At 36.8% G+C, this 21649-nt stretch overlaps 1 protein-coding gene across 3 annotated transcripts in view; it reads left to right on the top strand.

The window, feature by feature from the left end:
- Positions 1 to 21649, top strand: part of LOC5571831 (retinal homeobox protein Rx) — a 183337-nt gene that overhangs the window by 60860 nt on the left and 100828 nt on the right. For all 3 annotated transcript variants that reach the window (XM_021841463.1, XM_021841462.1, XM_021841464.1), the window contains exon 4: positions 5924 to 6090. In XM_021841463.1, coding sequence (XP_021697155.1) covers positions 5924 to 6090 — 167 coding nt within the window. The remainder of the gene's footprint in view (positions 1 to 5923; positions 6091 to 21649) is intronic.

Genomic DNA, 21649 nt, shown 5'->3' with positions numbered 1-21649 from the left:
TTTTATACCATGCTTACCATAAAAATAGTGTTCTGTGAAATTTTCAGCTTTCTAGGTGGTGATTAATAGGTGGCCCAAAAACAATGTGGGTTTATATGGAAATGACTATGAAAAAATTTTTGAGAAATGTTCCAAGCAAGCTACTAATGTAATATAAGTACAAATATATAATCCCCAGTAAAAACTCATTCTTCAAACCATAACAAAGAAATCTGCTGAAGAGAGAAATTCAATCCGACGGATAGCAAAAGTTTGTTTGCTATTATATAGCTTAATATGGAATTATAGCCCAGCCAATATGTACAAAAATCCCAATCAAAATTAACTCAAATGGGATTTGTTTCTTCGGCAACATCCTTCAATAAGGTTTGAAGAAAGAGTTTTCAATATGGGATGATAAGTGTCTACTTACATTACAGTACTAGCATCTTTGGAACATTTCTCCAAATTTCTCCATAGTATTCTTCATATAAACCTACATTGCCTTTGGGCCACCTAGAAAGCTGAAAATTTCAAAGAACACTACTTTTATGGTAAGCATGGTAAGAAGCATATGGGATTTTCAAACATTTTATTAAATTTGAATCGCCCTAGTAGCCACTAATCCTGCATGCCCCCTGTCTGTTTATTAGGGTGCGGTTTATTTTTCAAAAGCTCTCAAAACCAACAATTCTTATACTCTTCTGAATTCAAATCATATTAGAAGAGAAACCTCAAAGTTTGAGCTAAAAATATTAAGATTTAGAGGGGGCGCAAACGTCTTGAAGGTAAATTCTCAAGTTATAAAAAATGGCCTTCAGTGAAGTCACCATAACTTCGGTAATTTTTAAACAGTTTTGAAACTTTCAGCATCATTATCTTTAAAATTAAATTTATGAAAACTTTGTAGCATATCAAATTTGTGTAAAATCAAAACTAGTTTCAATAAAAAGTAGTTTACTCCAAATGTTTCCTCATTTTACTACAAAAATATCTTTGTTTGACCATTACTTAATGAATACTCAGTGCCGTAGCGTGCGGTTGGCCAGGTTGGCACCCGCCAAGGGCGCCAGCCAAAAGGGGGCGCCAAAATGTATGAATCCGTTAGTTTTTTTTTAAGATGCATGTTAAAATAGGGCTTGTTATTAGTAACACTTTTAAAGGAATCATTAGACATAAAAAAAAATATAAAACAATTTTTGGAAGGCTGCCAAAAAAAAAATGCTACGTCATTTATAGACGTTCCCCCACGATTCTTTAAAAAGTTGACAGGCTAAGTTGAAATTCAACTAAGCTTTGATGTAGGTTGCAACAGCATGTCTAAATTCGTGGAACACAATCTCACTGAATCCCTGGGCCCTAAAAGAAATTTCCATAGAATACTGTACAAAAATCTAACATTATCCTGAGTGGAATCCACGAAACTCTGGGCAGAATTTCAACAGAAAATTGGGCAAGATTCTCACAAAATCAAGAATCTGAAGCAGACTTAATTTAAGAATCAGTAATCAGGCTCACTCGATTGTTACGTTCCCCTCGCTCACTTCCACACGCAATCAAGAGCAAGGAGGTTGCCGAGCGACAAAAACGGCAACATAATGATTCACTACCGGCTCCGTGTGCCGAAGGCATCCGATTGCAGTAGTAAATAATTATTTACATTCAGATTCCGCTGTAGCGCCACTCGTGTTTCAGTGCTGATAAGCCAAGATACACCCGGCGGAAAGATTCAGTGAACGCGAAATCCGTACATTCAGTTGAATGCATTCAGTGATTGAATAGTGAACGCGTTCCTATGTGTCTCCCAGTTAAGAGCGGATTGATACTCTTGCCGCTCTGTGAGTCTTTTGATTTTCGGGTTATCTCAATCGTTTGCGATTCGTCGGGATTAAGCTCTCCCTAGTAGCATTCGGCTGTCACTAAACTTTCGGTGGCAGCAGATACTTTGCTATTTTTTATCGATAGCGTTCGGATGAGTGAGTGAATTATCCCATGCTTGTCAGTAATGCATTTTTAATAACCGTTCTTTGGTTCTACACTAACTGAAACTTGTTTGGTTTATCAAACAAAGTTGTAATAGAAAGGATGACTGTAATTATTTAGACCTCTTCAACATTGTTGTTAAGATCTGATCACCTTTCAAAAAGTTTGCCTGAATGAGATTTTCCTTATTCATTTAGGGCCGATTTCTTCACCTTCGCTTAAGCCGTAAACCACGTTTACCCATATAGTTAAACTAGGTTTAAGGCTTAAGCGGTGGTGAAGAAACCGCTTATTAGTGTTTTTTTAAGTATATTTCTTCAAAAATATAAATGGTAAACTTACTTTTAATAGATGCTTGATAAACCTAATCTTCCACCGTGAAGGTTATAAGGATCCCGAAGAGAACCTCTGGAAATTTTTGCTAATATTTTAATTTTCTGGTATCTTTCTGTTAAAAAAGCTTTCATTTTCATACCATAGCATTTCCTTGGAAAACATTTGAAAACTTTTTGATATATTTCACGTATTTTTTTATTGAGTGATGTCAAAATTTATGATTTCTACATTTTTATTTTGCAATAAAACTTCTAGAGAATAAATATATGAAAAACCGAATTCAGTACTGTACCATTTATTTCTTCTAGTGGAATTAAATGATACAGTACCAAATACGATTTTTATTTTATTCTTAGGTATTCCATTAAACAGCTCGAAGATTCATTATCATCACTCCTAGAGAACATCTGGACTAAAATATCTGTATTATAAAAAAATTAAATTCTGTATATTTGTTTCTAGCCAATTGAACTGTAAATTTCTTCGGAATTTTTCTTAGCATCCTTCAGATAACATTTAATATTTCTTAGATAATTTTAATTGGAACAAAACGAAAGAATGTACATATTTTCTTGTAGAAGTTAAATCAATAATTTAATGTGTTCTAAACTAATAAAAATATTCAACTTTTGATGATTTGCATAAAAATTCTTATAGAAATCGCTCACAATTGAAATTTTAATTGTATGTTTTGATAAGTTTCACCTAAGGGGCGCTGAAGTTAGGGTTCGCCAAGGGCGCCATGAGGCCACGCTACGGCTCTGTGAATACTCAACGGATTCCAAATCTTTTTGCATGGTTTAGTAACTTACTTTTTTTTTAATTTTTTATACGCCACATTTAACTAAAAAAATGTTTTGACCAAGTTATTCAACGAAAACTGCACAAAAACATGATTTTTTTTAACGAAAAACGCCAGTTTTTTTTAATTTTTGTCAGTTAAACAATATTTTTCAAGCTGAAACATTTGAAACATTTGAAAAGGACTTATCAAAACAATTTTTAAGTAATTTTGAAACAATAATATTTTTGCTCATGTTAAACAATATATTCACTATTCAACTGCTTTATAAACACAAGTTTTATAGGACATATTTAATTTTTGGCGAAAAAACTTAAATAACCCAAAGAGATTCAAATTTTTCTTTCAAAAATCATGTTTTTGGGTAGTTTTTGTAACAAAACTAAGCCAAAACCATTTTTTGGAAAAATGTGTTGTATGAACAGTATGCTTCAAAAACATGTACAAATATTTGAAATCGGTTGAGTATTTATGAAGTTATGGTCAAACAAATATGAATTTTTCAGTAAAATGTGGAAAAAATTCGAGCAAACTACTTTTAACAAAAATTGTTTCGATTTAAGACAAATTTGATGTTTTACAAAGTTTTCATAAATTTAATTTTGAAAATAATGATGCTTAAAGTTTCAGAATTGGTTAGAAATAACCGAAGTTATGGTGACTTCACTGAAGGCATAATCTTAATATTTTTGGCTCAAACTTTGAGATTTCTCTTCTAATATGATTTAAATTCAATTGAATATGGTTTTCTGGCGACCTATTCTGGTAACTAAAAATGATTGCCGAGGAAAGCAAAGTGCATTAATTTTAATTTGTGATTTGAAGCATAACAATTCAGTATTTTTGAGTGCTTTATAGACAAATCAAAAGTTTAATAGTGCATGAGTAATCGGTGCGTAGCGTTTGTGCTAAATTGGTATTGGAGCGGAGAACTGGACATTTCAAAGTGGTGATTTTTTCTTAAGCTGTTCTTGTGTTCTTTTATTCGGCAGCTTTCAAATGACTATAATTTGGTAAGCATTTATTTCATTCAATGATAAAACCCATGTCATGTGATATTTTTGTGGAAGATGAGGTTTACACGGAAGATTATAGTTCAAAGAATATAATGAGTGCATTGAAGGTAACTCTTGTTCCGTACATAAATTTTAACAAGGACGATAAGTGAGTGCTGCCGAAAATACCCTCAGGGTGCCGAAGCCATCATTTACCCTATGTGTTTTTCTTTTCTGGCAGCTTCGATGGGGACGGACCTGGTGTAGTGGTTAGAACACTCGCCTCTCACGCCGAGGACCTGGGATCCAATCCCATCCCCGACATAGTCACTTATGACATAAAAAGTTATAGTGACGACTTCCTTCGGAAGGGAAGTAAAGCCGTTGGTCCCGAGATGAACTAGCCCAGGGCTAAAAATCTCGTTAATAAAGTCAAACCAACCATCTTTTCTGGCATGATAAACAATCCCAGAACATCTTATAGAAATAGTGCCCCCAGGATTAGAGCTTGTCTCCCGATACAATCATAGCAATCATAGCATCATAGCTGTTATCTCCCCGATACAATCATAGCAGAAGACGTTAAACATACTCTCATAATGGGTTGCACATCATGATTATTACAGAGAGCAATAAGTGAGAGATACCCTCAGCGATTTTCTCAGAATTACATCCCTGATTATGTGTGATCGATTGGAATAAGTAGCAATGCAAAACGCACCACTTAGTGTTGTCACTCTGGATGTTACGCTTATGAAGAATCATGATTATGACTCCATAAACCATGATCTGTCATCCAAACCATTTTATGGATTTCATGACTCTTTATCATGAATTGAGAATCAGATATTTATCCGTGTAGATACGTTGAATTATTTGATTCGCATAAGCAATGGTGATATCAGCTTGATATAAATAAAATCCATCACATGCTTAAAAACCGACATCTCTACTTAAAATTGTAACAAGCAGCGACACGGAAAACGAGTGTTTGTGCTAATCACCACTTTTTTTGGAGTCTCTCGCATAGCATATATGCCATTGAGGGGATTGATACTGCTTTTTAATCAATTCGAGTTCAATATTCATTCATAATTTAACCCATAATTTATCCATCATTACCACGCGTAATGGGTTAAGTAATTTAACAACCATTCGGATTGGATTACCGAAAAGCTCAATGTATGTGTTATTATATATTATTGTTTTTACGGAAACAATTAAAGTGCAATGGTACTTGACATTTGATACATTTTTGGCCCTGAAATTAATGTGACTAATCAGTTAAAACACATAGATATCATTCTAGATTCCAAGCTTTGCTGGACCAAATTGTTCGTTCTGTCCAAGACTAGGTGTAGATGCAGAAAATTTGAAAAGCACTATGGATCATTTTATTGACGTTCATAGGCAACTTAAGGACTGTTTTCATTCTATAAAATGGACACCCTGCGTATGCTATAACTTTTTTATGTATCGATGAAATCATAATCGGTTTTCTGTGAATCGTTCAACTATTATTCAACAATGTTTTGAAAATATAAAAACTTACAAAATGCTTTGGTTGAAGAACTAAAAAGTTTTTCCAACAACTCCTGAAAAAACTGTTCGTCAAAGTTAAGTGTTATTTTTCGCATTAAAAAAAACAATTTTTAATGAACAAATTGTATTTTTGTATCCTTTACTATTCTACTAAAGGTAGAGCTTTAAAAACAGCAATAATATTCCACCATTCCACCTAATATCTATTCAATAAGCTTGAATTTTATAAACTCAAGATTGAAACTATTTGTTCAATAAATCTTAACCTCTTCCCTTCTCTTTCCAGGTGGCGACGACGGTTGCTCCAAGAAGAAACACCGCCGCAACCGAACCACCTTTACCACCTATCAGCTGCACGAGCTGGAGCGAGCCTTCGAGAAGTCCCACTATCCGGATGTGTACTCGCGGGAGGAGCTGGCGATGAAAGTGAACCTACCGGAGGTTCGAGTACAGGTGAGTGCGCGAATCTGATATCGATTTTTATACCTACTTTGTCTAAAACATATGTGTAGGATTCCGTGCAGTGGTGGTGCTCACGTCGAAACTAACCTCAAAGTGGGAGGGAGTTTAGCCGAAAAAAGGGCAAACGCCAAAATCCCCACATATGAGCAGTTACACAGAGTGGTTAGGGTGTCCCAGGAAATTTTTTCACAAAATGTAACAAAATAAGATTTTTATAGTTTAAAAAAAAGTTTTGTGAACTAAAACAGTTGACAAAAATGATCAATTCTCATATATCTATATGACGGAGCTCCTAAAGGATTTTTTTTAGAAAATTTATATGTTCAACAAAAATGCTAGAATAAGCATCTACATATCTATGTTCTAAAAATCTTCTAGAAATAAGATTATTCTAGGGTTGAGCAACATTTATTGTTTTCTGAGACACCCTAACTGTGTTGCTCTAAAAGCAAAGTTCGACGTATGTGGTAAAAGCGCGCGTTTTTTTTTTCGCGAGGGTTCAGGACGAAGTCCTGGTGCAGGTAACGAGCAAATGTTTGGTTATTTATATGGTGGGAAAAGGATAAATGAGGGTATTGTGTTCCGTTCCATAAGTGAATATAGTTTGTTTGGATTTACATACTTGATTGTGCGGTACCGTGTGCCATGCCGTGTGGTGGGTGGGCCTGCTGGGAAATCGCTTTTTCGAACATGAAACATACGATCGTTGTTCCTATGAATAATAAGGCTGGTTCACCTTTTGATATATGCAGCCAGCAATCTCGTTCTGGGCAATAATCGGAAAATCAATATTTGGTCTGCCGGCGCCGAATGAGTCCCAATGTGATCAATCGACACGAATTCAGAAACAGAGCAACGCCCAGCAATGCAATCAACGCTGATCAAACTCATTTCCCGTCATCTGGAATAGGCCGGCCAGAGATAATTTAAATCGAAATTGATAGTAATTATAATGCGAAGCATCGTCAACAAAATACAAATCCGCATGGAAAATCACATTAGATAGAGAACCCCGTAGGTTGCGATTTGCCAACAGACGACAGACCGAACGACGGGAAGTGAACAGAACGTCGAAAGTGCCCGAAATGAGATCATGAGCGTGGCTAGAGGTGGACAAAAAGGGCATGGCCGATGAAACAAATTATGAAATCAATTATTTTTTGTTCATTTATGATATTACGTCTTCACTGGGACAGAGCCTGCTTCTCAGCATACCAATAAATGTTACTTCTTGCCTAGAGTCCCCCAATAAATAAAATTTCTATCAAGGATTTTACAGGGAAATAGTTACAGAGCCTTATCAACTGTTTTTAATGCATCTAATAATAAATCTGCCAAAAAACAATACGAAATTCGATTGATTTCTGCTAAGGATCTTGTTGCAGATCTATTTGGAATTCTGTAAACGATTCATGTTCAGGAATACCTTTAGGAAAATTCTTATTGGGATTCTATCAGAAATTGTCACAGTAAGTACTTCGAATTTCTCCAGTGAGTATTCGAACACTGAAACCAACTTTCCTTAATCTTTCTAATTTCCATTTCATGAAACAATATTTCGTACATAAAAACGGTGATTTTCATTCACCATTAGAATTATTCATACTTCATACACATACATGAACATACACGTTTCACAATTCTTAATGTGGATTTTACTTACGGTATTCGCACTGGATAAAAATTGTTTAGTACTCTTCCTTACTCGTTATTCCGTATCTTGATTTCGAGTTAGAAATCATAGTAAAAGTTGTTTTTTATTGCTAACTTGATGGTCCCTTGAATCGCAGTTGCGCTAGTTTTTTGTTCGGTAACTTGATAACTACCTTCGATACCTCGATGATCCCTTCAATACCGAGTTATGGAGAGTTGAACGTTTTGTGTAACTGATGTTTTGCTCAATGAAACTCTTCAATACATTTTGCAACTAAGTGGTTTCATTGTCTCATTTCGTAAAATATTTTTACGAAGGATCAGTACATTGTGTTTCAATGTTCGATCTCGATACGAAATGAAAGAACTTAGATTTCATAATGCATGATACAATTTAACAATAGTTTGTTTTCAATTTGAAGATTGAATTTTGTTAGGAACGATGTTGGTTACTTGCATATCTGTTATGGAACTGATTCTTCTGAAAATTCCTCTTACTGCACTTAGAAGAAATCTTCTGCATTTGCTTCAATACATGTTTTCATACGATTCCTTTCAAACTTGTTCAGAAAATTCAATCGAAATACCTATATGAACTATTTTAGGAGTTTTAGTTTTCAAGAACTACTCAAAGCAAATTCCGATTTTTTTTCTAATGATGTCTCCCTTTTTTATAATATAGTAATTCTTTCTCTCTTGGTCCTGATAATCCTTCGATATTTTAACCTGCTTTATATAAATGATTTTTCCTAAGATGTCTCCAAAACTTTCTTCTCTTGAAACTTATTTGAAGGAAGGGAACATGGGATTCAACAAAATATGTATTGTCAGAAGCCTCTGTAAACACTTTCAAAAAATCTGTTTAAGATAACTGCAAAAATTTCTATAATTCAAAGTCCACAAAATAAAGCTATCAGATCGTTTGGAGATTTCAGAGAGTCATTTAATTAATCTACTACCAATGCCTTGGACGACTATTGAAGGAATAATAAAAAAAAACAAAGATTAGACCAGAAATCTCACTAACCAATAAGATGATTGCTTGGGACTAACTAAGATAAGTGCCCACGATAGAGCATTAATGCCAGTTCGTGCGGGAAGGTTGTTTTGCCCGTCTCTGGTTCTAGCGATTGCTACACGGAGATTTTTTTTATATATTTTTTGAGTTTACTTTACCGAATATTAGGTATATCGATTATACTATCAACCAAAAATCTCTCGGTATTCTCTTTCTTCCTCACGAATGTTTGCCAAAAACGGAGAGAACTGCATCTACCTAATGGGGGTACTTTGGCCCACTAAGCCAAATGTGGGTAATTGCAACTTTTCATATGTTTGAGTTGAAAGTACTCAATTTTGCGTTAAATCAATTCAAAATTGAGTATAGTTTTCTAATGGAATGAAAGGCATACTACTTAGTGGGGACCTTGAGTAATCGGGCTCAACTACGGATTTGCGTTGAAACAACCCAAAATTGAGTTGAATCCCGTCTCCGTGTATGTACCAATACTTTAAGTGTGACAGATTAAGAGTGGAAGATAGAAGCAAGTGAAAGATACAATTATAAAGTATACGAGGAAAGACACGAGGCCTGGGATTGAACCCATGACCTTCTGCTTATGAAGCAGAAGCGGTAGCCCTTAGACCACCAACTCCGTCCTATTCCTCTGGTTCATTCAGTGTTTTACATGCAGTACTTTTGAGTTATCACTCAGGATTTTTTCATGAAATTTTACAAAATCTGATAATTGGAAGTACCCATCCATCCAATTTTGAATTCTTCCAGGTGTTACTCCAGGGGTTTCACAAGACGTTTTTCTGATAGTTTTGTTCATATTATTACACATTTTGTTCAAGAATTCCATTCTGCGATAAAATCCTCCACACATTCTAACAGGAGAATTTCCTCCGGAACATAACCCAGTATTTTAGCGAGAAGTTTCTTCTAAGGATTTTTTTTTTGCTGGAATTATATTTTGATTTTCCTTTGGAAACATAATAATATTTCAAAATTTGTTGCAATGACTTCTTTAACACGACTTTTCTAGATTTTTTTTTTCTCATGCATTAGAAATAATTACATGGCTTTTTTAAACATTTCATAGCAATACAGTGATTGATTTATTCCAAACTACCTTCAAGTACTTCTTCAAAAATGTTTTTGAAAAATCATAATGAAATTCATCAAACAATCATCGTTAATCAGATTCCGCAAATAGGTACATCAGGAATGGTTACAAGGAATAATCTTATAATTATTCCGGGGCAAATGCTTGGAGGAGTATCTGAAAGAATTTATCGACTAATCAATTAATGTGCACACTGTTAGACCAAACTGCTCAGTAACAGATAAAAAAAACTCACTTATTGAAGAGTAAAGAACTTGTACGGGGGCCCAGATAGCCGTAGCGGTAAACGCGCAGCTATTCAGCAAGACCAAGCTGAGGGTCGTGGGTTCGAATCCCACCGGTCGAGGATCTTTTCGGGTTGGAAATTTTCTCGACTTCCCAGGGCATAGAGTATCTTCGTAACTGCCACACGATGTACGCATGCAAAAATGGTCATTGGCACAGTAAGCTCTCAGTTAATAACTGTGGAAGTGCTCATAAGAACACTAAGCTGAGGAGCAGGCTCTGTCCCAGTGCGGACGTAATGCCAGAAAGAAGAAGAAGAACGTCAATCGGCGAGTAGATTTTACCCACTACCCAAAACTGTTTTATATGCAAATGTTGCCAATTTTATATTTTTAAAACAAGTACTGTCACCCATAGCTCGTATTTAGTTTTTTGAACAATTTAAGCATGTGTAAAAAAAGCGAGTTTTTGGTTTAGCTGATGTTGGGTAATATTGATCACCTATATAAAACAACGTTCGATAATATTCAAAATGTCGTTAATTACTTAAATCATTGCCTCTGAAGCCGAGTATGAAAGCCAATCGCTCACAAGTCAATTAGTTTTTGAGTTATTTCAAAGTAAAAAACACCTAGAACCACGGAATATGCCTAAAGGTAGGCAATTGGCTATGGGTATTCTACATTCTTAACAGTAATTCGTTAATTGACTAAGTTTTGACAACGGAATTGTTTTTGGTGATGCCATTTTCAGTGAGAAATGCATTTTCCTTGTTCATGTCGTTTGCAGAACTCATGTGAGACACGAATCTTCAGTAGTGTCATTCGCTATTTTCGCAAAAATCTTCACTTTCAATAGCTTATGAATATGAGAAAGAGAAGCACTATTGATGATTTGAAAATGTTCCATCAATAAATGATGATACGAACTTTTTACGAGATGAGTCATTCCGATCATTAATACCCCGCCGATCAATGATGCCCCGGATTACTGTTATCACTATTTTGACGTTTCATAAACAACAAAAAAGGAGGTAGTTTTTTGCTCATTAAAGTGTAGTGCAGGGTTTACAGTGCATTATTTCTGCCAGAATATTCAGCATAGAATCGTGTTAACAGAGCATTCTTGTATGCAATTTCACTTTCAAGATATAAGAAAGCTTGCAATATGGGTGAATGTTGGATGCAAGAATATGAAATGTTTCAATATCACTCAAGATTGCAAACATTCCTGAATGCAATGAGGTAGCTTACATTATATATCGTTGAATATTAAGTTATACCGTTTTGTCTCAAATTCCGAACAGACTCATATTCCGAACACTCGGTTTTTGTATGGCGATGTGGCTGAAATGTTTCGCTGAAATATGTCATCAACTTACAAGGAAATGGCAGTCAATTGCAATTCAATTTAAACGTCTTCCAATCTATTTTATACCTCTGGAGTAGTGATGATTCTCTAGTTTGAGACCAGAAGAAGTAGTTCAGATGGATTTATTTGCGAAATTATTCATTTGAATACGATTTATTCGTGCTGTTCGGAATTTGAATCAAGGTGTTCGGAATATGAGACAGAATGAACACAGTTCGGCATTTGAATCAAAATGGTGTTCCATACTTTAACGTAAAAACAATACTAAATAAGCTAAAATAAACAATTTTATCAACACACCCAACAGCTAACAGTTAGACTTAAAGAAGAAATTGAAATTTTCACAAATATCAGCTAATATATGCCTATCAGATGCATTTGAAGTCACTGTTGGTCTTAAGTGTTCGGAATATGAGTCAAAACGGTAACTAGTTTTACAAGACAATTATGAAAATTTACTTGCAATGGTAATCTGTGGTTTATTGCTGTGTAGTTTATGAAGGAATCTTTGCAAAAAACCGTTTTTTCAAAGCAATACTAGAAGGCTTTTCTGAGAGAATTGGAAGGTGAAACTTTTGTCAGATTTCTTGGATGTACTCATCGATCCATTCTTCAAGGATTGCATTTCATTAGCTTTAGAACGATGTTTAACTTTTGCAGTACTCAGAATTGCAACAATTCCACTGCACTGAAAGCATATATCTATCACTTACAAAAGACATTACAGTGTTATCTGACATCTAGTGGCTGAGTAAGTGTGTAATAAGGACAGGAATATGCTCACTCAACAACTTCATCACTTTAACTTAAATGAGGGGCCCAAACGCAACGGGATGTAAATGACATTCTTGAAGGTTTTATGTGAAGTATATTGAAAAAATCTACTGTTTTTAAGTTTTCCAACGGTATTTTTAGGTGATTTTTCCGTCCAACAACAAAAATAACATAATATAAGAAAGATTGACTCCCATACAATTTGTATAGGATAAAATAGATTGCTGAAAAAACTTCATACTAGTTTTTTTTTATCAAAAGCAAATTTTTGTCGCTTGCACACACCCTCAAATATGTTTTTCTATGTGATCTGTTCCACAAAAAAATTAAGCGTCAGCCACCAAATGGTAAAGTTTCAGTAGAAGAATGAACCTGTGGAAGTTCTACCTGTAAAACTTCATACTGGATATATATAAAAAAAAGTGCTTCAACAAACATTGTTGTAAGCAGACAAGATTTTTAGAAATCTGTCTCATTGTTTTAGTTGTTTGTCAACAGAAAATTTATTGTTCATCAATAGTTTTACTATTGAAACAATTAGTTGACTCGTGGATTGATCAGAAGAATATGGGATAATATTCTCATAACTAGTATAAAGTATTCACTTGATTCGATTTGTCTCAAGTTCGTCGAAAGCAGTGGAGCTCTGGAGCTATCATGGGAAAGAGAGGGTTAAATTAAACAAAAATTATCATCAGTATTCATTTGCTAAGTATATGTTCAGAAATGAATAGCTTCACTTATTTACATACCAAACAAATGCCAAGTACTTTGAATACGTTGCACAACTATGAGTAGAGATTCTCTTCTTGTATTGCCCTTAAGGTATAGATTTTTTGGTCGTTTACAACAAAATGTAATGACTTAGTTCACTTTGCTACGTTCAAAGTTATAATCTGTAAAAAGTACTGTCTTTATTATGCCATGGCAACTATTGACAATAATTGACTATTGGCAATAATTGACTTAATAACTTCTAACGCTGTTTCCATCAGATATTGTGTAGGGTTATTTATAACCGCTTTATAGAACAAATGATACCACTTCACTATGGGCCATGGACGTAATCTGGCGGGACAAAAATAATAACTCGGTAAAGACCGGCATTTAGTGTCTAGGCAAAGTTTTTTGTAAGAACGAGGACCGTCTACTGACATAATCGGATAATTCGAAAATCGTCTGCATTGGTGGCGCCACAATCTAACTTTTTACTGTCACATCCTAGAGACTTGATGTTTTCAACAAAGTTGTTCATTTTAATACAACAAACAATTCCCTCGAAGACGTCTAAATTCCATATAGCACTGTTTTCGAGTTATTCGCAAAATAAGATCACATTATCGATAAACGGTTTATCCACCAATTCTGATATTTTCCTTAAGAACCATTTCAGATAATATGTCTTGCTGATGTAAAAATAGTAAACACAAACTCTATCACAACCTTAATACCTGCAAAAGCGCAAAAATCTCAAATTCTTAGGCAACATTGAACAATACTATAACAAACGGATGTCAACATTACAGAGAGGTATATTTTGATGTTTTCTAGATATTTCCATTTTTGAGCTATACATTTATGTCAGAAGACGGTCCTCGTTGTTACAAAAAACTTTGTCCAAGACACCAAAAGCCGGAAGTGCTTCGTTACCGAGCTATTTTTTTTTCCCGTCAGTTTACGTCTCTGGCCCATAGTGCAATGTTTTGCTTCACGCAATATTTTAGTATGTGAATGGCACCAAGAATTATGGTATTTGCTTGAAATATGTGAATTTACTTTCGAAGTCTCTTGCGCCCCTTAACGGAAATCCTAGCTATACCCTTCGATAGAACGATGACGTCGAGAAACGCCGGCAACGATCAGAGCGAGCGAGCTAGTGCTACAGCAGCACGCCTCCCCTTTTCATGATAACGATTTGTTTATTCTACTCCCTGCCGGCATCGCAGAAAGCACAGCTTCCAAACGAATACGAACGCAGAGATCAAGCGTTTGTGCTGGGCAGAGAGCTCGCAGCGAAGAGGGTAAATTATCCTCTTCAGACCACACTTAATAATAGTCAGTCACAGTTCATATAAAACCAACTCAAACACCCCCACCCATCTCGGAACCAAGGAATGACGTGACAGCCAGTGAAGTTCACCCTCTCTATTCGAGCGTTTGAACAATGGGATTTTGCTGATGAGCACCATAATTGCAATAATGCAAATCAATGCAAAAATTTAATAATAACATTTTGAACAAAATAATGTACATTTTTAAAAAAGGAAAGTACATGTAGAGTAAGGTAGGGTAATAGTTCTATCTTATATGAATAATCAATATTTTTGTAGAAAATTTCGAAGTTTAAAAAAAAATAAAAACCCTAACCTTCAGTATATTGAATACAATTTTGCTAAACAAACTTTAACAAATTTTTATTTCTAGAATATCTACTTTTTTGAAAAAAAAAAAAAAAAGTAAAAAAATGTTTGTGTCATAAAAATTATGTGTGTAAACTAATTATACAAAATTAAGCCGGTACAGTTTGTACGATACATGCTAAATTTAAATACAATGTAATTTATTTAAAACCGATAAATTTTACAAATGTGGTATACAATTTCATCACATTTTATCTGACCATGCATGGAAATGTTTCATTGTGCACCACCTCTCACAGTGGGTAAACGTTTGCTGTTGCTGTCCGCTGCAAATGACGGACAGACTCGGAGGGAGGGTGAGCCCGTTTTCAGATTGTCGTAATTGAGTTTTCAATTTACCATCATATGAATACGATTATCGAAGTTGGCGTGAAGTGCTTGCTGTACTCCAACTCGAATACCTACCAACTAGATGGGGTGGCAGGGTTGTCTATCTCTAAACCGAGTTACGCAGAGGGGTCGTAGGGTGATCAAAAGTAACCCTCCTCGGTGTTGTGACTTTGATGAGTGCATTTTGGTGGAGCAGTGGCGGGAAAATAGGAAGCGAGCAGTCAGTGGGTTATTAAAACTCGTAAAAGTTGCGTTTTCGATTATTTCCGGGCGAATTTTATTGTAATTGCTCGGTGGGATATTGTCTAGAATTCATAATAGAATAAATTCTCATAAGTATATAAAATAGAATGGCATGTTTTCTATAACTTGCAGAGGAAGTTTCAGAGAAAATCCCAATTTATTTTGTTCAGTATATTTTTTTTTATTCAGTTGTTTAGGGTTTCTTTTCTAGTAATGGACCCTTCTGTCTTAAACGTTTTTTTGCAATGGTTTCCAGGTTGAATAAACGTTTTACGAAGCTTGTCAACAAATTCAAAACCAATCAAATATGCAATTGACAAACTGTTCTTCATATTGATATAATGGGTTCCACTTTTTTTTCTATGAAGCATTTGAAAACAGTCATAAAGTGAAATGCAAAATATATTTAAAGGAATTAAAATTTGAATTGATCAAAGAGAAGAGATGTAAAAAATTTGCAATTAGTTAACCCCCCCTTACATCCCCAATAAAATTAGGCAGAAAATATTCGATCTTCTACCTGAATTGCAAATTTTACAGAATTCAAAATTTTCAAACAAGTATCTAAAATCCATTTTTCAAAATTTTAGTTTTACCAATCAGAAAAAACGATTTTTTAATTCCTTTATTGGGTTCTGGTCGACAGTTGATTGATAATTTGGAATCATTGCGATTAAAAATGATGAAAAACAAACATCTTCAAGAATCAAGAATTATCCTAACAACTTTTAAGGGCGTGAATGGCTATTGTAACAACATCCTTCGACACGTCATTTTCGTCATGTTGTGCAAACATCTGTCATATTTCTCCCTCTTCTTATCCAAAACCAACACGACGTGCTTGAATCGTTTAGCCTCATTCAATTTTCCCGACTAATTTTCCCTCCAAACATCAACTTGATTTTTCCTCTGATTTGATTACATTATCCCTTGCCCTAAACGGAGCCGATTTGTTGCGCAACAAAACGTGAAAAATTAGTTTGAAATTGAATGAAAAAGTTTACCTCCGATGCGTAACGAGGATGGCATTCCAAGCACCTCGAAAGCGAAGTAGAGGGAGTTAATATTGATTTCCCAACTCGGATCGACCCAGGATGGGTAAAGGTCACACAAATTGGGCTCCAAACTGCTGTAGTTCCCGACTCCCCTCTTATCCCCTAGCCAAAATTACCATCATATTAGTTTGTAACAAACTCCAATCGCCCGGTGATATATGTTGCATATTGATTTCATGTCAATATTGATCCCTTGTCAGATCGAGAGACGGGAAGCGGGAAGGTAAAATTGCAAATCGGTTTGCTCACTTGCAAAATTGGAATGCATCGAGTGCACGCAATCCTGATGTTTGTGGAGCGCCTATGTGAAGCTCATATGACGACGAGTTATGTTCAGGAGCTGGGGCTTGGCATCGGTCTCACAGTGACATATCAATTAACCTCCAAAGAGTAACGAGAGATGTAAAAACAATTTCAGCCCAGTACACATTGTTACCCCATTTCGCCAATCCGAAATCAATCCGGAGCACACTTTCCGTGTCGTAAAATAATTCAATTTCCCCAGCAGACCCAAATTACAAAATCAAATCATTCGACTAACGAGCGACACTGGCGAGAGAGGACGACAAACTGGCATCCAGAGCCATAACGTGTCGTGGTTTTGCAAAACAGCAAATTGTAAACTTTTCAAAAAGTCATTTAAATTCAAACACGCTTCTGGTTGGGTTTTTGCCATTGAACGGACGGAATTTTACAAAGGCGACAGAACATCAATTTAGCGGCACCAACCGAACTGGAGACTGACGCTAACTGCCTGATTCGCGGTGTACCTCGTCGTCGAAGCACCGAGAGTGACAAATGTCATCAAAACATGCAATGAAATATGACTGACTTGGACGGGGGTTCCACATGGTAGATGGATCACGTAGCATGCAGAAACCGAACATGCTCCTATTTTGCTAGTAAAACTGCGAAATCTAAATAAAAATATTGTAAGAACAGGCAACTCCTGAGGATAGAGAGCAAAAGCATCTTAAAAATCGAAGTAAATTTAGCTCAGGATTTGAATTCCAGCTCAACATTCATAGCGAACCCTGCATAAGATTTAGAATGAATCCAGATCAATAATTGAAGGGAATTTGCTCAGTATTTGGAGTCAATTCTGCTCAGTAATCGGAATAAATGTTACTCCGGATTTTGAGTAAATCCTGCTCAGTATTTGAAGCAAATCTTGCTCAGAACCTGAGGCAAATTCACCTCAAAATTTAGCAAATCCTGCACAGGATTTGAAGAAAATCCTGCTCTGGATTTGGAGCAAATCATGCTCAGGATTTGGAGCAAATCCTACTCAGGATTTGAAACAAATCCTGCTCAAGATTTGAAGCAAATTCTGCTCAGCATTTGAATCAAATTCTTCTCGAGTTTTGGAGCAAATCCTGCTCCAGATTTGGAGCAAGTCCCGCTTATTAGTTGGAGCATATCCTGTTCAAAATTGAAGGCAAATCCAGCTAGGGATTTGAAACAAATCATGCAGGATTTGAAGTAAATCCTGATCATGATTTGAGTCAAATCCTGCTAAGGATTTGGAGTAAATCCTGCTCAGGATTTGGAGCCAATCCTGCTCATGATTTGAAGTAAATCCTGCTCAGGTTTTGGAGCAAATTCTGCTCATGATTTGGAGTAAATCCTGCTCAAAATTTGTAGTAAATCCTGCTCAAAATTTGTAGTAAATCCTGCACGGAATTTGGAGCAAATCCTGCTCAGGATTTGGAGCAAATCCTTCTCAGGATTTGGAGCAAATCCTGCTCGGGATTTGGAGCAAATCTTGCTTTAGATTTGGAGCAATTCCTGCTTAGGTTTTGGAGCAATTTCTGCTTAGGTTTTGGAGCAAATCCTGCTCAGGATTTAGAGCAAATCCTGCTCAGGATTTGGAGCAATTCCTGCTTTGGATTTGGAGCAAATCCTGCTCAGGATTTGAAGCAAATCCTACTCAGAATTTGGAGCTAATTCTTCTCATGATTTGGAGCAACTCCTTCTCAGGATTTGGAGCAAATCTTTCTCAGGATTTAGAGCAAATCCTTTTCAGGATATGGAGCAAATCCTTCTCAGGATTTGGAGCAAATCCTTCTCAGGACTTGGAGCAAATTCTGCTCAGGATTTGGAGTAAATCCTGCTCAGGATTTGGAGCAAATCCTGCTCAGGATTTGGAGCAAATTCTGCTCATGATTTGGAGCAAATCCTTCTCAGGATTTGGAGCAAATCCTTCTCAGGATTTGGAGCAAATCCTGCTCAGGATTTGGAGCAAGTCTTGCTCAGGATTTGGAGCAAATCCTGCTCAGGATTTGGAGTAAATCCTGATCAGGATTTGGAGCAAATCATTTTAAGGATTTGGAGCAAATCCTGCTCAAGATTTGGAGCAATTCCTGCTTTCGATTTGGAGCAATTCCTGCTTTGGATTTGGAGCAATTCCTGCTTAGGTTTTGGAGCAAATCCTGCTCAGGATTTGGAGCAAATCCTGCTCAGGATTTGGAGCAAATCCTGCTCAGGATTTGGAGCAAATCCTGCTCAGGATTTGGAGCAAATCCTGCTCAGGACTTGGAGCAAATCCTACTCAGGATTTGGAGCAAGTCCTTCTCAGGATTTGGAGCAAATCCTTCTCAGAATTAGGAGCAAATCCTACTCAGGATTTGGAGCAAATCCTTCTCAGGATTTGGAGCAAATCATTTTAAGGATTTGGAGCAAATCATTTTAAGGATTTGGAGCAAATCATTTTTAGGATTTGGAGCAAATCCTTCTCAGGATTTGGAGCAAATCCTGCTCAGAATTTGGAGCAAATCCTACTCAGGATTTGGAGCAAGTCCTTCGCAGGATTTGGAGCAAATCCTTCTCAGGATTTGGAGCAAATCCTTCTCAGATTTAGGAGCAAATCCTACTCAGGATTTGGAGCAAATCCTTCTCAGGATTTGGAGCAAATCATTTCTAGGATTTGGAGCAAATCTTTCTCAGGATTTGGAGCAAATCCTGCTCAGAATTTGGAGCAAGTTCATCTCAGGATTTGGAGCAAATCCTGCTCAGGATTTGGAGCAAATCTTTCTCAGGATTTGGAGCAAATGCTTTTCAGGATTTGGAGCAAGGCCTTCTCAGGATTTGGAGCAAATCCTGCTAAGGATTTGGAGCAAATCCTGCTAAGGATTTGGAGCAAATCCTGCTCAGGATTTGGAGCAAATCCTGCTCAGGATTTGGAGCAATTCCTGCTTTGGATTTGAAGCAATCCTATTTAGGTTTTGGAGCAAGTCCTGCCCAGGTTTAGAGCAAATCCTGCTCAGGATTTGGAGCAAAACCTGCTCAGGATTTGGAGCAAATCCTGCTCAGGATTTGAAGCAAATCCTGCTCAGGACTTGGAGCAAATCCTACTCAGGATTTGGAGCAATTCCTTCTCAGGATTTGGAGCAAACCCTTCTCAGGATTTGGAGCAAATCCTTCTCAGAATTAGGAGCAAATCCTACTCAGGATTTGGAGCAAATCCTTCTCAGGATTTGGAGCAAATCATTTTAAGGATTTGGAGCAAATCATTTTAAGGATTTGGAGCAAATCCTGCTCAGGATTTGGAGCAAATCCTGCTCAGAATTTGGAGCAAGTTCATCTCAGGATTTGGAGCAAATCCTGCTCAGGATTTGGAGCAAATACTTCTCAGGATTTGGAGCAAATCCTGCTTAGGATTTGGAGCAAATCCTGCTCAAGATTTGGAGCAATTCCTGCTTTCGATTTGGAGCAATTCCTGCTCAGGATTTGCAGCAAATCCTGCTCAGGATTTGAAGCAAATCCTGCTCAGGACTTGGAGCAAATCCTACTCAGGATTTGGAGCAAGTCCTTCGCAGGATTTGGAGCAAATCCTTCTCAGGATTTGGAGCAAATCCTTCTCAGATTAAGGAGCAAATCCTACTCAGGATTTGGAGCAAATCCTTCTCAGGATTTGGAGCAAATCATTTCTAGGATTTGGAGCAAATCTTTCTCTGGATTTGGAGCAAATCTTTCTCAGGATTTGGAGCAAATCATTTTAAGGATTTGGAGCAAATCATTTTAAGGATTTGGAGCAAATCATTTTAAGGATTTGGAGCAAATCCTGCTCAGGATTTGGAGCAAATCCTGCTCAGAATTTGGAGCAAGTTCATCTCAGGATTTGGAGCAAATCCTGCTCAGGATTTGGAGCAAATACTTCTCAGGATTTGGAGCAAATCCTGCTTAGGATTTGGAGCAAATCCTGCTCAAGATTTGGAGCAATTCCTGCTTTCAATTTGGAGCAATTCCTGCTTTGGATTTGGAGCAATTCCTGCTTAGGTTTTGGAGCAAATCCTGCCCAGGATTTAGAGCAAATCCTGCCCAGGATTTAGAGTAAATCCTGCTCAGGATTTGGAGCAAATCCTGCTCAGGATTTGGAGCAAATCCTGCTCAGGATTTGGAGCAAATCCTGCTCAGGATTTAGAGCAAATCCTGCTCAGGATTTGGAGCAAATCCTGCTCAGGATTTGGAGCAAATCCTGCTCAGGATTTGGAGCAAATCCTACTCAGGATTTGGAGCAAATCCTTCTGAGGATTTGGAGCAAATCCTGTTCAGGATTTGGAGCAATTCCTGCTTAGGATTTGGAGCAAATTCTACTCAAGATTTGTAGCAAATCCTTCTCAGGATTTGGAGCAAATCCTTCTCAGGATTTGAAGCAAATCCTGCTCAGGATTTGGAGCAAATCCTGCTCAGGATTTGGAGCAAATCCTGCTCAGGATTTGGAGCAAATCTTGGTCAGGATTGGGAGAAAATCCTGCTCAGGATTTAGAGAAAATTTGGAGCACTTACTTTGGATTTGGAGCAAATGCTGCTCAGGATTTTATGCAATTCCTACTCATGATTTGGAGCAAATTCTGTTCAGGATTTGGAGGAAATCCAGCTCAAGATTTGGAGCAAATCCAGCTCAGGATTTGGAGCAAATCTTTCTCAGGATTTGGAGCAAATCCTGCTCAGAATTTGGAGCAAGTTCATCTCAGGATTTGGAGCAAATCCTGCTCAGGATTTGGAGCAAATACTTCTCAGGATTTGGAGTAAATCCTTCTCAGGATTTGGAGCAAATCCTTCTCAGGATTTGGAGCAAATGCTTTTCAGGATTTGGAGCAAGGCCTTCTCAGGATTTGGAGCAAATCCTGCTAAGGATTTGGAGCAAATCCTTCTCAGGATTTGGAGCAAATGCTTTTCAGGATTTGGAGCAAGGCCTTCTCAGGATTTGGAGCAAATCCTGCTAAGGATTTGGAGCAAATCCTGCTCAGGATTTGGAGCAATTCCTGCTTTGGATTTGGAGCAATCCTATTTAGGTTTTGGAGCAAGTCCTGCCCAGGTTTAGAGCAAATCCTGCTCAGGATTTGGA

This window comes from Aedes aegypti, chromosome 2 (genome assembly GCF_002204515.2).
Source record: "Aedes aegypti strain LVP_AGWG chromosome 2, AaegL5.0 Primary Assembly, whole genome shotgun sequence".
Taxonomy (NCBI): Eukaryota; Metazoa; Arthropoda; class Insecta; order Diptera; family Culicidae; genus Aedes; species Aedes aegypti.
Note: the sequence above shows the minus strand (reverse complement) of the source record. Positions and strands in the feature narration are given on the sequence as shown.